At 33.1% G+C, this 17,864-nt stretch overlaps 1 protein-coding gene across 1 annotated transcript; it reads left to right on the top strand.

The window, feature by feature from the left end:
- The first annotated feature begins 3,319 nt into the window (after window positions 1–3,319).
- On the top strand, window positions 3,320–16,416 carry LOC100802342 (guanine nucleotide exchange factor subunit RIC1). The gene is made up of 23 exons (XM_003534499.4): window positions 3,320–3,683; window positions 4,213–4,320; window positions 4,459–4,607; window positions 5,256–5,337; window positions 5,493–5,908; window positions 6,449–6,881; window positions 6,960–7,183; window positions 7,434–7,629; window positions 7,757–7,896; window positions 8,320–8,494; window positions 8,622–8,675; window positions 9,105–9,284; window positions 10,950–11,062; window positions 11,455–11,634; window positions 11,997–12,054; window positions 13,205–13,264; window positions 13,355–13,396; window positions 13,509–13,636; window positions 13,728–13,863; window positions 13,941–14,018; window positions 14,585–14,701; window positions 15,718–15,780; window positions 15,882–16,416. The coding sequence occupies exons 1-23, from the start codon at window positions 3,537–3,539 to the stop codon at window positions 15,966–15,968; spliced, it is 3,366 nt and encodes a 1,121-aa protein (XP_003534547.1). The 5' UTR covers window positions 3,320–3,536; the 3' UTR covers window positions 15,969–16,416.
- The last annotated feature ends 1,448 nt before the right edge of the window (window positions 16,417–17,864 follow it).

The raw sequence follows: 17,864 nt of genomic DNA, 5'->3' as shown, positions 1-17,864 counted from the left end.
TTGTATAGTTTTGAACTGCAGACAGAAAAAATTTCACAATCTTGTATTATAACCACGGATTTGCTTGTAATATAATACAGTATTTCATAAGTTTACAATATATATTGTAATTGTAACAACAATTTAGACATGTTTAATGCATATATGTGTGATGATTGTTTTAAGAAAAATAACTACCTTATTATTATTATTATTTTAAAAAAAGTTTAAAAATAAACTAAAGTAAATACGTAATTAATTAATCTATTGTAATATTGCACATGTTATCTTAACCGATTAAACATTCACTGTTTATTTGTTTATTTGATATCACATTCGAACCCACAAATGATTCAATCAAATATGCACAATGAATTAACGTGGAAGATTTAATTTCCACATCTCCATTTGTTATGATAGCATAAGAATGAGCTTTACTGCTAGGCTACAATTTTTGTCTAGATTTTTAGAACAGTGTTGCCAACAGCTATCATGTGCCAAAAACATGGTGTAGGGGACAGAAGAACAATTGTTCAAGCAGAGGTCATTTGAGCAAAGACAAAAAAAAATGTTGATAGGCTACAATAATACAAAGTATTCACCCAAGACCAAGTTCAATACATTACTCTCAAAAACTTTAATTTTAGATCTAATTGTATGCAGAAAATGGTAAAAATTTGCATGAATTTTTAACAAGTCTTCATGTGATGACTTTTTTTATTCTCTCTCCCTATATACAAAAATGTAGAAAGTATCCTCTTAAAATTAATTATTCATTTAACAATCAGAAAAGAAAAAGAAATCAAAAGTGGGCCATAGATTTATGTCATCATCAAAAGAACACCCCGTTAAGAATAATTGAGAGTATATATACTTTCCTAAAACAAAGAACATATAGATACTCATACACTTTGAAGTTAATTGATATGGTTTTGCGATAAAAGTGATTGTTTGAATCTTTTCTTTATGCCATATATGGTTCATATAACAAGGGACTAATGGTGAACATACAAGGGACCCAATACATAAAACCAATATGTTAAATCTGTACGTGCTTCCCACTCGCACTTCACGTCAAGCATGCACACCCACGTGGTCACCTAAGGTATTGCCTTATCCCTCCAATTACTGGATTGCTAATTTTTTGACTCTTGATTTGGATCTTCTTGTGTTAAAGTCTTTTTGGTGGTCCTCATGATCTGCTTAGTCTATGTCGCAACTCCATCATTTTATTCCTTTTTCAACTATTTTGATTTCGGTATGATTTTTTATTTGGACGCTTCAGTTTCACTTCCTTTCATCTTATTATGATATATATTTATCTGCGTCTTTATCATTGTTGTAGCGTGAGATACTTGTATGAATCATATAATTAGATAATTAGTCGAATGAATAAATTAACTAAGTGTTTCCATACGATTCAAAAATAAGATCAATCGGTTTAGTACTAAGAAGGGGAATCTGAAATTCCCAAGCTACTTCGGTAAACGTTTGGTGTAAGTGATTGTGAAAAGAAGAAGAAAGGAAAATATATATATACTTGGGAGAGGGTATATGTGTTCGTTCCTGTGGTTTGGGGTGGAGGAAGCAAAAGAGGAGTACAGAAAGTAAGAGCCTCCCATCAAAGGCAACATAGATGAGCATATAAGTATTGGAAACTCTACAAATCATATTGTCTATTTACACCCACGTTTGCTAAGTACTCCCCTCCCCATTCTTCATATTTTTTTATTGTCAATTATACCCTTTTGTTTGTTAAAACATAATTATGAAAATTAATTTATGGAACAACATATATCAATTCTGGAAAGTAATTTTTGGTAGTGATAGACAAAATTAAATACGAAAATATTGATAGTATCTTCATCATTCGCAATAACCACTAATAACTAATTGTTGGATGCATATCTATTTTGACACTAGATATTGATAGAATCTTAACCCATATCTAAAGTTCTCAATAGATGAAACATGAGGAGACACCTAATGGTGTGTTGCAACTTTTATATGTGATTATTGTTACACTTATTTATGAAATTACGTTTTAACAAAATACACATAAGTTCAAAAACTATTTTTCAAAATTGATAAATGTTGTTTAAAAAAGTAGTGTATGGAATTATGTGTATTTTGTTAAACTATATAGTTTTGGAAATTACTTTCTCGAAAGTATTTTTTATAACTATATGTTTTAACAAATAAAAGGGCATAATTGGCAATAAGATTAGGGAGGGGTCTAGTTAGTAAAATGAGTAGTAATAGCAAGTGCCAAAAAACCAAAAGCAAAAAATTGGGCCGAGCCCATCAACACAACCAGATGAGTTGTACATTCATGAGTCCCAGATCATATGCATGTGCATGTGATTCTCTAGCTTCGGCCATTCTAATTTCTAAATACTAAATAGAGTGCTGATTTGTTGACACCCACAAATTTTAAACATTCTGGCACTGAACAGTGCCCTATCTGCTTTCCAAAATAAGATACTGAACTCTTTTGCGTTTTTGTATCGCAACTTCCTTCAATGAATTTCAATTTTTTTCATCTCTCTCAAAGCTTCTTCTTGTTCAGCTGCAATTGGTGTAAAGGCATAGAAGAAATTACACACAAACTCAACACCAGCAGGTTTAAGTACCCAAAACAAAAGCATCCAATACACAATATTCAACGGGTCTATCCAAGAAATGAAGCAAGAAAAACTACGGGGCAGACAAATTTTAGTCCATAAATTCGCATTTTAGAGACTATAATTAAAAAAAATTTAAAACTAGTCTCTTAAAATAGTGTACTATATCTATCTTTTAAAATAATAATTTCATTAACTTACTCAAAAATAATTACTTTTTAAAATCATTACTTGATTATAATGTTTACTCATGAAGAAAAAATATACACCAATTTCATTTATTATAAACAAATCTACAAATTTTAAGAGAAAAATTATATAAATTTAATAATAGGTGGAGGTGACAAAAATCACACAAGTATATATGCTTGTATTTTAATTACAATGTATTAGAAGCGTAACTGGTCATATATAATAAAAATATTATTTTTGTAATAATTATTTTAAAAATTATATATAAAATTATTTTTAATTAGTTAATAATATTTTCTTTTATAATTTTTTTTGCTGAATGTTGTTTTATAAAATAGTACTATATGAAAACTAAATTCATATATGTATTACAATGTAAATTAATATAAGTAATAAGTATTAACTATTAATAAACTAAGCTAGACTTCTTTATTAAATAAACATAAATAGACCATTTACTCTAGTTTATTACTTTGTATATAAATTTATTATTTACAAGTATTTATTATTATTTTGTGATGCAAACGATATTTCGATTTTATTTTCAGTGTGTTGTGGTGGGTGGCTCTGTAGTTGAACCTGGTTGTTGTTTCCAATCCCAAATCCTGGATCAAAGCCGAAACATTTAGCGTCCCCAGGAAATGCTCGTGATCTCGGTTTTGCAGTCGCTCACATCGCTCTGCAGATTCTAGATCCGTCACAGATTGCACCAATCAGAAGCAAATCTAAGAAGAAGAAAAGATGTATATGGCATATGGGTGGCCTCAGGTCATCCCTCTGGAGCAAGGACTGTCTCCCTCTGCACAGAAGATTGTATACCTCAAACTCATCAATCGCACGTTACTCGTTGTCTCCCCCACTCACTTTGAACTCTGGAGCACTTCCCAGGTACGTGGATCCGTGCAAGATGTGGATTTTACCCCTTGCGTGATTGAGTTCCGTGTAAAATTTTTGTCTTCGGGAGAGAATTGACTTGGGTTTTTGTGGAGGTGAGATTTTGCAATGTGGGTGTTTGAATTAATGTGTGTGTGTGTGTGTGTGTGTGTGTGTGTGTGTGTGTGTTGTTTTTGGGTATTAACTGGGTTTTCATTGAGGTGAGTTTATCGGGAATTTCTGACTATATTTAATTGAATGTTTGTTTGGAATTTGTTTGTAATATTTATCTTCTTTTGGAAAAAAAAAGTATGAACTGGGTTTTGATGGAGCTGAGTTTCTGAAATGTGGGTATTTGGAGTTTGTATTGTATTTGAAGTTGAGTAAATGGATTTATTTTTATATTTTTAATTTTTTGGGGAAAAGATGTAGTGGTTTCATGGGGCTATGGGGATGATTTGGTGTAATGTGGGTATAGGGAGTTTTGGTGGGGTGAAAGATGGAGTTTGGGCTTAACAGTGTTTATGATTTTTTGTTGGTTCAGCATAGAGTGAGATTGGGGAAGTACAAGAGAGATTCAGATTCATTGCAGAGGGAAGGAGAAAACTTGCAGGCCGCGTGGAGCCCTGATGCCAAATTAATCGCTATTCTTGTAAGTTTGCTAGTGTATTGGTATATGATTGGATTTATGCAATGAATGATCAACTTTACGTTATGTTTGAAGTATAAATCTGCTGTTGAATTCATATTTATGTTCCTTGTATTATACATCCATATTTTCCATTTGCAGACATCTGCATTCTTTCTTCACATTTTCAAGGTCCAGCTCTCAGATAAAAGAATACATACTGGTGGGAAACAACCCTCTGCTTTGTGCCTAGCTACTGTTTCTCTTCTGCTTACAGAACAAGTTCCTTTTGCAGTAAAGGATTTGTCAGTGTAGGTTTCCTGCTTGTTTTCATTTTATAACTTTCTTTATCTATGTGAGTTAATGTGATTGAACAAAACTACTATTGGTATGGATTATGGAATGAGTCAGAATCCTTATAGTAGAATAGGATTTTGTATTAGTAATTGTTGTTTATATATATATATATATATATATTCCATTTTTTGAAACCAGGAAAAGATATGTTTGTTTCTTTTTTATCATTGAAATTGAGTGTACTGTCTAACTGATAAGTAGGAAATGCAGAGAGAAGTAAAGAGTTTAGGTATTTGTAAAGCAAAAGTAGAAGAAGTATTATATTAGCTCTGAAGAATATGCTTTTTTGGAAAAGTCTGTATCCATTTGATTATGTAAATGCCAATACTTTACACAGTAACTATTGGTATCTGTCATATTATGAGTTATTAATTATTATGGCAATTAAGTGTCTACATGATTTCTTTTTACCCCACTCGCCTTATCTAAATTCTAAAGTCATATGTAATAATTGTATATGGTTGAATACATCATACTGTAATTCCTCAATGCTTCCTAGGAAGTGTCAAATTTTTGCGCTTCACTTTGTATATCATAGTCTAACTTTGAAGCCATTTTGCAGTGTGATCTTGATACATCTCTTTATATATCTGTTTTTCCAGGAGCAATATTGTTAGTGATAACAAACATATGCTACTTGGACTTTCTGATGGAACTTTATACAGTATGTCTTGGAAAGGGGAGGTAAATTAAACATATTGTACTAAACAATTTTGGACATTTTATCCTAATCTAACTTATGGTCATTGGTATACTGGCAATATTCAGCCATGTATGCAGAAACCTTTTTTGTTTTGATGCTTAACAATATTACTATCATTTTATGATCTCCTGAACAGTTCTATGGTGCTTTTCAATTTGATCCACAACCTACCTCTAGCTTTGACAATTCTCAAATGCCACTTACTCTAGAGAATGGCCTTTCTCCTAAAAGTCACCCAAAGGTTCTTATGTCCAATCACATTATTCCTAGAAAGTCTGAAATCAACCAACTGGAGCTTTGCCTTCCGTTGAGGTTGCTATTTGTCTTGTATTCTGACGGGCAACTTGTCTCATGCTCTGTGAGTAAAAAAGGCCTAAAGCAAGTTGACTGTATCAAAGCAGAAAAGAGTTTGGCTTGTGGTGATGCTGTCTGTGCTTCAGTAGCTCTAGAGCAGCAAATTCTTGCTGTTGGTACCAAAAGAGGAATAGTGGAGTTGTATGATTTGGCTGAATCAGTATCACTTATACGTGCCGTCTCTTTGTATGACTGGGGGTAAGTTTTATTTATTATGCATGTTAGGAATCAGTATTAAATTGAAAACCTTCGTCCTTTACTTCTCCAACCTTGGCACACAAGTTCTCCCAAAGATTGTGTATAAATACTTGGATTAATGTTTTGTGTCGCATGCAACTTGATGCTAATGCTATCTTATTTTTATTACTTATTTATGTTTTGAAAGTGTATCATCACAGTTAACTTAATTGGGAAGATCAACAGATTCTAAGTTATTCCAAAACCAGTCATCCTAATTAAATTACATTTCTCTGCTGTCTAGTGAATGCATACAATTTCATAGTGTCAAAGAAATATGACTAGTGATAATTTTGTCTATCTTAGTATATTGGGACTTGTGTCAAATAATGGATGTCATTTACAGATAAGGCTCTTCTAAAATGAGCTTATCTATAAATTACACAAACAAGGATGTATCCACTATTGAATTTAAGTGTGTTTAGATCATTATGTACTTCAATAAATAATAAAAATCAAGGGTGGTTTGATGTCATGAAATATATTGTGATTATTTTGCAGATATTCGATGGATGACACTGGCCCTGTTAGTTGCATTGCTTGGACACCTGATAATTCCGCTTTTGCAGTTGGGTGGAAGTTAAGGGGGCTTACAGTTTGGTCTGTTTCTGGGTGTCGCTTGATGTCAACAATCCGACAAATAGGATTAAGTTCTGTGTCTTCTCCAATATCTAAACCAAACCATGATTGTAAGTATGAACCATTGATGGGTGGTACCTCACTGATGCAGTGGGATGAATATGGATATAGACTTTATGCTATTGAGGTGGGGTCTTCAGAGAGAATTATATCGTTCTCATTTGGGAAATGCTGTCTTAGCAGAGGTGTTTCAGGCACTACATACATCCGGCAAGTGATTTATGGGGAAGACCGTTTACTGATTGTGCAGTCAGAAGAGACTGATGAACTTAAAATGCTACATCTTAAGCTTCCAGTTACGTGTTTGATTGTCAAATTGAACAGTAATTTTCACTGAATGGATATCCCTTCTAAAGTTTAAAAGTTTGTGTAGGTTTCTTATATTTCCCAAAACTGGCCTGTTCAACATGTGGCAGCTAGCCAGGATGGAATGTACTTAGCAGTTGCTGGTCTTCACGGTTTGATATTGTATGATATACGATTGAAAAGATGGAGAGTATTTGGAGATGTTACTCAGGAGCAAAAGATTCAGTGTAAAGGCTTGTTATGGCTGGGGAAGATTGTCGTTGTCTGCAACTATGTTGATTCATCAAACACGTGAGATACTTTTATTTACTTACATTTTACATGTTGTTGATACTTACAAATTATAGTTTTGACAAAATTCTTTCATAACCAAGTGGTGTTTAACAATGTACACACATGGAAAAGCCTTGATCTAGTAGATGCCCCCATACAAGAAGAAAATAGGTGTCATCAAAATTATAGTTTCTGACTTTCTGTAGCATTATGCACCACCATTTCGATCTACATCTGTGGTCTCTTAGGTCTCCTTGTTTTATCTCAGTTATGAATTGCTCTTTTACCCAAGATATCACCTTGATCAAAGCTCATTACTCTGTCGAAAACCGTTGCTTGCTAAACCAATGGTGATGGATGTGTACCTAGATTATATGCTGCTTACATATAGACCATTTGATGTCCACATATTCCATGTGAAATTATTTGGTGAATTAACTCCTTCAGGAAATCCAGATTTACAGGTAAATGCATACTTTCACATAGTTTTTCTACTTCTTTGTCTCATGTTCTGTTCCTTTTTTTTATTTGAAATTTCTTCGATAAAGCCTGCATCGTTATACATTTTTTAAGTGATAACATGACAAACAGCTTTCTGCAGTACGAGAACTTTCAATTATGACTGCCAAGAGCCATCCTGCAGCAATGCGATTCATTCCTGATCAATTTCCAAGAGAATCTATTTCAAACATTTCGGTTTCGTCAGATTCATTAACAAGAGAGCCAGCAAGGTATTGTCCTTGTGAACAGCTTCACTCACTCCAAATTTGTTTTGCCATTTCTCTAATTGAAATGTTTCAATATACAACTATCAGTGAATCAGAATGCATTACAACTAAGTATCCCTTGTAATTATTGTCATAATAACAATTTAAACATATATGATTGTCTAAACTACATCTGAGTTCCTAGCTTGTTGAGTGGAAATTAGGATTAGTATGCCCTCTTAAACTTGGTTGTTTTTGTTGCTGTTCTCACAGCCAATAGTGTTTTTTTCGCTATTAATAATTCATCTTGAAGAAATTTGTTTTCCTCGGTGTTTATGCCAAGCCAAATGTAACTAGAATACTAGGATGGAAGCATTCACGGGGGGTTGGGGGGGGGGGGGGGTTATACTTTCATATGACTTTCCTCATGAAAGTGATTTGTTGTAGATGTTTGATATTGAGAGCAAATGGGGAGCTTTCACTTCTTGACTTGGATGATGGACGGGAGAGAAACCTTACTGATTCAGTTGAACTATTTTGGGTCACCTGTGGCCAGTCTGAGGATAAAACAAATTTGATTGAGGAAGTTTCATGGTTAGATTATGGTCATCGAGGCATGCAGGTAAACTGTTAAGGTCTTTCTTATTCACTGTATGTACATCCCTGAACTTTACTAGGTTTATGACTCTTAATTCACCCTCTAGTGTATTTCCTTTTTACTTGTCTTGTATTTTTTTACATTGTTGCAGGTTTGGTATCCATCTCCAGGTGCTAATTCTTTTAAGCAGGAGGATTTCTTACAGGTCTGGATATAAATTAGCCGGAAAGCATGTTTATAACCTAGTAGGCTGCATTGAACATAATGCATGACTTCATAGTTCATTTATTCAAAGTTTTCTTTCCTTTACATTTGATATTGTAATTCATTCCTCCAGACATATTTTGTTGATATTATAATTATAAAGAATCACATGCAACTGTAGGTCCATGTAGTTTTTGTATGTGTGTGCTGTTGATTGGCTCCATATTCTATATGATACTATGCTTTCTCCCTAAATGAAGCACTAGGCGAGGCATTTGACTTGCTATCTTCTTTTCTCTGTTTCCTTTATTGAGTAATTCCTGCATCATCTTACAATTCATCTGGTGGATAGGCTATTTGAGGCAAATAAGTTCAGTCATTCCTTCATTCTGGAATCAGTTAATTTACTGAAATTGGCCTCATTTTTTAGTTGGATCCGGAGCTGGAGTTTGATCGTGAAGTATACCCTTTGGGACTTCTTCCAAATGCTGGTGTGGTTGTTGGTGTTTCCCAGAGAATGTCATTTCCAGCAAGTGCTGAATTTCCATGTTTTGAACCATCTCCTCAAGCACAAACAATACTGCACTGCCTACTCCGCCATCTTCTTCAGGTATTACATTGAGTTAAATTGAAGATTGTTAGAATTGCTTGAGCTCTTGATTCATCTTTTATCTTTGGGACTTTTTGGTCTCTTGGTTGCCTTTGTCATTCAATTCTTAAAAGGAGATCTTATAGCATGGCATGCATGCTCTATATGGTCCAATAGATATCATATATGCCCAAGGTAGTCAAAATCAGGATTTTACCTTAAATCAGGAAGGGGGTAAAAATAATATATCTTAAATTGAATTGTAAGATATTACAAAATTCATATACATATGATAATATGCACATAAATTAATATATATGCATGTTAGTACATATAATCTATATTCCATAAATATCAAGAATCATATTCACAAGTCATAACCTGTAAGGTAGTATAAATCTTAACAACTCAAAAACACAAGTAAACAACACATCAAGTTTTTGACAAGTTACAACTTACAAGTCATGAAACTTAAACACCAAAAGAACAGAACAGAAAACAGAGAAGAAATAGTGGCTGGTGCAGAGAAGAATATAACTTCAAATAGCAATGGTGGGTGGCAGCTGACCAGATGGAGCAAGAAGAATGGTGGTTAATGGGGTTGGGTTTCAATTTCGCAGATGCTTTGTTAAGAAGCAGCACCTTCAATGTTAGAGTTCATAGTCACACAAGATAAAGAAGAAGCTTCAAACAGTGTTGAGCCAAATCAGGGGCCTCTAACTTTAAAACTGGGTCAAAAACTTTCAAACAGAGGAGATCATTAAATCGGAAAATGGCACAATTTTCACAATTTTACGAGTTACGATTAGAATCCCAATTGCATTCCAATTTCATATTGTCTGCCATTTCATTAGTGATTTGAATCTTTCAGAGGAATTAAATTCATAAAATTGTGCGATTTTATGATTTGAATTCTCATTTAGACTACCATGTATATGCCCCACCTTGGAGCCACAGATGTATTATATTAAAAGAGGTGGAATCACCTGTGTACTTTTACTAGGTATCTTTATCTTATGAACTTCAGTGTAATAAACGTGCATGGAAAATTCATGTGCATTGGCATAACAAGTATCTAAGAAAAAAAGAAAAAGAAAATTGCAACATTTCATTATTGATGCTGATCTTCTAGGAATTTGACAAGTGTAGTAATATTTTACTTTCAGGCACAAAATATGAAATAGGAATTGATCTTTAACTTTATTGAATTTGTTAAAGTCTTTGTTCTTATTTGCCATAGTCAATGATCCATTGTTTCAAAACATGTCAAGATTTTGATAAGAAAGTAATTCTAAACTGTCACAGTGGATGTGTGAATTGTGAAGCATTTTTTGTCCTAATTTAATGCCAGATGGAGGCATGGAGCATTTACATGTCTTGTATGTTTCTGAAAAGGATTGCATATTCTCTGAATAATGTTCTTCTCTTCTTATTTCTCACTTCTTTTGTATAAGAAAGAATTGATTTTACAAGATAGAAGAATTGTTATATATTCAAAGAGTTTTGGGAGCCTGCAATTGTCTGGTTTAAGTTGGGGGTTCGTTTTGTTGTGTTTCTTTTTTATGCTTTTGTTTTATAGGGATGTTCAACCTTGTTCTTTTAACTTATCATTACTCTCTTAATGAACTCTTGTTCTATAGAGAAAAAGGATATCTGTCTGATTTCCCGTTTATTTGTGTCTGCTAGAGGGACAAAATTGAGGAAGCCTTAAGGCTTGCAGAGCTATCAGCTGAGAAGCCCCATTTTTCACATTGTCTAGAGTGGCTTCTTTTTACAGTATTTGAAGCAGAGATATCCAGGTACTTCAATTTGGAAATGTTAGTACTTGAAAAATGGGATAGGACTAATTGACACCAAGTGTCATACTGTGTATAATTACACTTTACAAAAAGTAAATTTCATCAATGCAATTGTTGAATCATGGGTCATTATCCTTATGATCATGTAAATCAAATTAGCTGCTGAAGCCCACATTTATAAGATCGTAGGACCTAATCTCGTAAAACTGTCATTCCTGCAATATGAAATATGATATTACTTTTATGCTGAGGCAATTTGGTACTTGGCTGTATTTTCTTGGCATTTTCCTTTGCTTGAGCATGGATGCAGTGATTTCTTGGAGTAAATCTTAGTTGCCACTTGCCAATTGGTTTTTGTGTTGGTTATTTAACTTTCATGCCAATTATTCCAGGCCAAATGTGAACAAGAACCAGATCTCAGTTGTTAATCATGCTAAAAGGTCTCTTTTAGAGAAGACCTGTGACCTGATCAGGAATTTTCCGGAGTACCTTGATGTTGTTGTAAGTGTTGCAAGAAAAACTGATGGTCGTCATTGGGCAGATTTGTTCACTGCTGCTGGAAGATCAACAGAGTATGTCCTTCAAGCATCTATGCTTTGCATTTTAATTTCAACTTTCATTACTATGTTTTTGTTTTTATCGGCAAATGTTAGTTTTGTTAGCAGATGGGATCAAACCTGTGACCTTACCCCTCTTCCCTTCTCCCTTAACCATGCAACCCACCTTATATCTCCAACTTTGATTACTATGTGAAATGCTCTTATTCTATATTTTTGCTTCATGTATCAGTCTATTATATAATTTTTCCTTTTACTGTTTCTGCACTGCAATGTCATCTGAATTTTGCTTCCTTTTGGCTAATTAGTGCAAATTATAATGCTTTTTTCACTGCATACTTTAGATGAATAATTTTTTTGGGGGGTTTTCTATATAGATTGTTTGAGGAATGCTTTCAACGTAGATGGTATCGCACTGCAGCTTGCTATATACTTGTAAGACTCACTTTCCTTTCTCAATAGATCCTTTATATGTAACAATGATAGTGTTTTATCATTCTGACTTTTCTTGCTTTCTTATATCTTTTTTGGGTAAAATTTATTTTTGGTCCCTCAAAATATTTTGAAATTTGGTTTTAGTACCTACAAAAATTTAATACATTTTTACATTTGTCCTTGGCACAACGGTAAAGTTGTGCCTTGGTGACTGGTTGGTCATGGGCTCAAATCCAAATACAACCTCTTTGCACATGCAAGGGGAAGGTTGCCTATGATAATTACAATTACCCTCCCCCATACCTTTGCGAAGCAAGGAGCCCTCTTGCATTGTGGTATGCGCTAGTTTTTTTTAGTCCCTACATTTACTAAAAGTGTTGTGAGTTGGAGATCTCATATTGACTAATGATGTGACCAAAATAATGTATATAAATGGGAGACAATCCTCACCCTATAACCTAGCTTTTGAGGTTGAATTAGTCCCAACCCCAAATTTTAAGATAGTATCAAAACCTATCCTAGTGGTTGTTATTGAGCCCATCAGGCCACATGCAAATGTTCAGGCCTTGGCATGAGGCATATGTTGGAGATCACATATTGACTGGTGATATGAACAAAATAGTGTATATAAGTAGGAACAACCCTCATCTTATGAACCAACTTTAGAGGTTGGGTTAGGCCCACACTCCAATTCTAAGAATGTGGTTTTAGTCTCTCATCAGAGACTAAAAACTCATGTTTCTATTAAAATGTAGGAGAGTTAGGGACTAAAAACGTATTAAATTTTTATAGAGGTTAAAACCAACTTTTCAAAATATTGAGAGACCAAAAACATATTTTCCCCATTTAAACATAATTAATAGGTTTTATATTTATGCCAAGGTTTCTTCTTTCTTATTGATTTGGTTTGTGATTTGAGTGTTGCGTTGCATAATTATAGTTGACAAGGTGACAATTCTAACATTTACTTGGCTCTAAATTTTCTCACTGGTTAGACAATAGTTTGTTGTGTTTAACCCACACATGTTGCTCTGTTACTCTTAAAAAAGAGAATAGAGCATTTTTTCTGGTGTGATTGTTGTATTATATATGCTTTAGGGATTTAGACTTGGTTAACCAAATTTAATCAATTTCATCTGAAATATAACAGGTGATTGCCAAACTTGAAGGTCCTGCTGTCAGTCAGTACTGTGCATTACGATTACTACAGGTTTGGGCTTGATTGCTTCAGTCCTTTTTTTTTACATTTGATTTAATTAACTCCAGTTAGATCAATAATGTGGTTATCAAACTTACACAGGCAACACTTGATGAATCATTGTACGAGCTTGCTGGGGAGCTGGTATTGTTTTGAAACACTATCAGATTATCCATTTTAGCTGGTCAAGCAATATATCTTGTACAAGAGATCATGGTATTTTCCTTTCCGTTATCTATTTTTTTTGGGTCCTCAGGTGCGGTTCTTGCTAAGATCTGGTAGGGAATATGACCAAGCATCAAATGATTCAGATAAATTGTCTCCCAGATTTTTAGGCTATTTTCTTTTTCGTTCTAGTGAGCAGAAGCAATCACTGGATAAAAGGTTCATCTAAACTTTTGTAAATTGAATATTTTTTGGTTGCTCTAGCATCAAAGTTGCCAACCATACTAACTAGTAATTATCTTTGGAGCAGCACCTCATTCAAAGAACAAAGTGCTCATGTTACCTCTGTTAAGAATATTTTAGAAAACCATGCTAGTTACCTGATGTCTGGGAAAGAGCTCTCCAAGCTTGTTGCATTTGTAAAAGGAACTCAGTTTGATTTAGTGGTACTTATTCTAATCCCTGTAAGATAATTTTCTTTTTAGTTTTCAGTGTTTAAATTGTTCAATGACACCAATTGTAGGAGTATCTACAACGTGAAAGATATGGAAGTGCTCGGTTGGAGAATTTTGCTTCTGGGCTTGAACTAATAAGCCAAAAGGTTTAAGATTTTAACATTTTCATTTCATTGATTTTTACATTTGAGTGGCTTAATATTGCCTCTCCTTTGAACCTCTCTTTCTACAGTCGTTAGATGATGCATAAAATCTTTAATACTGTAGTATAGCTCTCCTTGTTTTGTTTACTCAAGCCTTAGTTGTAAACTCTGGTGATACTACAAACTTTTTCTGTGTCCTAGTATTTTGGCACCCATTTTATTGTTTAGATATGGGTTTATTAGGTTGGTTTTTTGCTATAACTTGATAAAATTGATCAATTACGCTCCAAAAGATCTCATGATATTTCAGGATTCTTTATCCTCCTGTCATTTTACTTTCCTTCTTTTCTCTTTGGTAAAATTTCTTTTTCTATGGAAAAAAGTTATGATGTCAAAATAACCATAAATCATGATTAAGATCTTAGAAGGGGTAACTCTGATGGTTCACTGCTGAATCCACCAATTTAGAATACTACTATATTGGCAGGAGCTTGTCTAGATTTATGCTGATATTTTCTTTAGGTTTGTTTCATTTTGCTCCATTATTGAATGCTATTTTTTGTTATCAGCTTCAAATGGGAACATTACAGAGCCGTTTGGATGCTGACTTTCTCCTATCTCATATGTGCTCTGTTAAGTTTAAGGAATGGATAGTTGTCCTGGCTACTCTCTTAAGACGTTCTGAGGTATGTCTGGCTTCTCTATGTACAGGACGGTGAGATAAATGAAATTATGCTGACATGATTTCATCAAAATTATGTTGAAATTATAAGGAAAAACTGGAACAGAGATAGAGAGAGAGATGTTTGGCTTCTCTTTTCCTTTGTTGAATGGATTGTCCTCCATTTAAGGCTTGTTTTTGAAGTAGAACTAAATTTAATAGAATTGCCTTTGAACCGTTGAACATAATTTGGAATCTGGGATGTGTACCCAAATTAATATCAATCACAAATTTTACATTGGAACGTGTGTATGGTGGGAGGAATTGTTTCTGAAAGTAAAACAAACAGGGCCTTAAATCTACTTCCTTTATTGGATGCGCCTTTATAATGCATCTTCAAGCATGTTTTAATCAGCTAAGGTGAGTTTTTTTGCATGTTTTCCATCATGGATACTATCCCAACCTTTTTTCCAATGCATATACTCCTAATCCTATCTTGTCTAGAATGTTCACTCATTCAGTGCAACATTATCATTTATGCTACATTGAGTTTATTCTCTTGTTGGCATTTTACAGCTCAACATTTAGTTCCATATGTAGGTCTTATAGTTCCGGAAACAGCCTCTTTGCATATGCAAGGGTAAGGCTGCGTACAACATCCCTCCCCCATACCTTCGCATAGCGAAGAGCCTCTGGACAATGGGGTACGAAGTTTTTTTTTTTTTTTTATGTAGGTCTTATAGTTGTGTGGTAAAAATTTCCTTTGAGCTTGAGTGTTACGTTTTAGTCACAGCCCCTGAAACACTCCATTTCATTTATTCTGCTTGAACCCTATGGTTTACATCTCTCTTTTTCCTTTCTCTTTTCTTTTTAGATATAATTGTAGTGTTGGAAGCTCATTATGGCATGCTTTGGAAGTTAATGGGTAAACCAAATGTGTCTAAGGAAGATGTTTTTATGCAGTTTTGTCACTCGTGGATCATTTGCCATTACAGAAAGGGTTCACTTTGTTGACCAGTGTTTTCTTTTGAGATTTTTCAGGTTCTTTTTGACTTATTCCGTCATGATGTTCGTCTGTGGAAAGCATACAGCACCACCCTGGAGGTATATCTATTGTTGTTTTCTTGATGTAGGTTATATGTCTTGACGTCATTGTATCCTTGAATGAACAAAATATGATGTTCCTGTCGGTTTTCTATGAACAGTCACACCCAGCATTTACAGAATATCAAGATTTGCTGGAAGACCTGGAAGAGAGCCTTTCATCAGTTGCAAATGTGGAAGGAAAATGAAAGTGAATATAGATTTCACATCTGGACTGTGGTTACAAATTTGTTTCCTGATGAAAAAAATCTGATCTGGTGGTTTTTGCCTTGCCCACATATCTGTCTCATCGATCATGTCACACGTAAGAACTATGCATCCTTTCCATTGGATTTGATTGCGGGGACCAGAATAAACATATTTGATTGTGGGGACCAGAATACTATGTTCATTTGCTGGGTTAACCATGATCTTGGTAACAAAACATTTTGTGGTGCTAATCCGATGAATCAAGAATAGTAAATGTAGATAGAGGTTAGAAGTTTCTATAGGGAGGCTTGTGCATGTCTGAGAATTTCATTATTCTTTTAACTTTTAATTCACATTTTGTAACATGTGTTTTTTGTAAAAGCATAAACAGATCCATCTGTATATATTAGTTATATGCTGTTGATCAGCATAACATTCAAAGTTGAATTTATGTACCTTGTTTTTCTCCCTTAATGGAGCATGTCATAGACTTTGTTCCTGTTGTGCATGCTTACTTGTGCCCTCCGGTTAAGGAATTAATAGTAGAAAGTTTTTTATCAGCATGCGTAAAATTGTGCTCTTCCTATTTTTGTTGCGCTTTCCTATGATTCACATTAAAAACTTTCTTATTGGGGCATTGGTTAGCAAGACGCATTTCTTTATACGTCGTTATTTTCTGTATAGCTTGATTGTATTTTTGGTCTCCTTACAAATTAAAACTCTTAACAACCAATGTTTTGAAACAAAAATAAAAAGCTAAAACATCCAAAGTTTTGAAATGGAGGGAGTATATCTTTTCTTTGTATTTAAACGTAATTAGCTTTTAAATTTATTTAAAAATAACTATTTTTAATAAACATATAATCTATTTGTAATGTGTTAAATTTGAAGCATAAGCAGTAGAGTTGACATCTTAGGATTTTATTATATGAGCAATTTAGTCCTTCAATTTATATTTCACAGTCAATGTAGGGTTTTATTTAACTTGAAGATAGTTTTAGGGACTGAAACTCAAAAAAAATTCAAGGACTTGTATATTTCCTTAGTTTGATGGACTAAATTAACAATGAAATATAAATCTTAGGACTAAATTGATGATTTATTTTATTTTATTTTTTGTAATTATGTTATTGATTCGAAATATTTATTGATGACTAATTTTTATCGAAGAATCTTATTGATCATTTTTAATGGAATCTTCCATCCAAATTATGTTTTTTTTATCTACAAGATTCCAAAATCTTAAGAAATTTGAGCTCAATTTCTTGTTGACCAATGATGTTAGTTTTTTTTATTTTTGTTAACATTTGGTATCCTTTGTTACAAATTATATTTTTAAATGAAATTTTATTTGCCTTTTTATATAAAGAAACAAAAATAGATTTCTCAAAAGCATTGGTTAGGACCTAATTATTTTTGCATAACTAATTTACTCTTGAATTAAAGCAACAAAACTGCTAAAACAAAATTCTACCTACAAGTTATAAAAAAAACCATTTGTTAAAATTGCGTGATAGTTTTTTAAAATTAATCTACTATACTATATCTATTCTATTATCTATTATATATCTATATAAAAAAAATGTTTGATTTAGAGTAATTTCACGTGATAATCTCATAATTATTTAATTAATTAATATAGATTCTATATTTATTCTATTTTATTTATTAAATTGATTTAATCATTTTATTAAATCTTATATTAATTGATATAATAAATATATTATAATAATAATAATAATAAACTAATTTATTATTATTATTTGATACATCGTGGTTGGTTCAAATATTATAAATTAATGTATTCACACGAAATGATCTTATCTATTTCACCTATGTGATTATTATATTTTTTCTATGTAACCGATTATTATATTTGTTAACTTTAAAAGTGT

Source organism: Glycine max, chromosome 9, assembly GCF_000004515.6.
Source record: "Glycine max cultivar Williams 82 chromosome 9, Glycine_max_v4.0, whole genome shotgun sequence".
Lineage (NCBI taxonomy): Eukaryota > Viridiplantae > Streptophyta > Magnoliopsida > Fabales > Fabaceae > Glycine > Glycine max.
The sequence above is the reverse complement of the archived record's forward strand: the minus strand, read 5'-3'. Positions and strand labels throughout refer to the sequence as shown.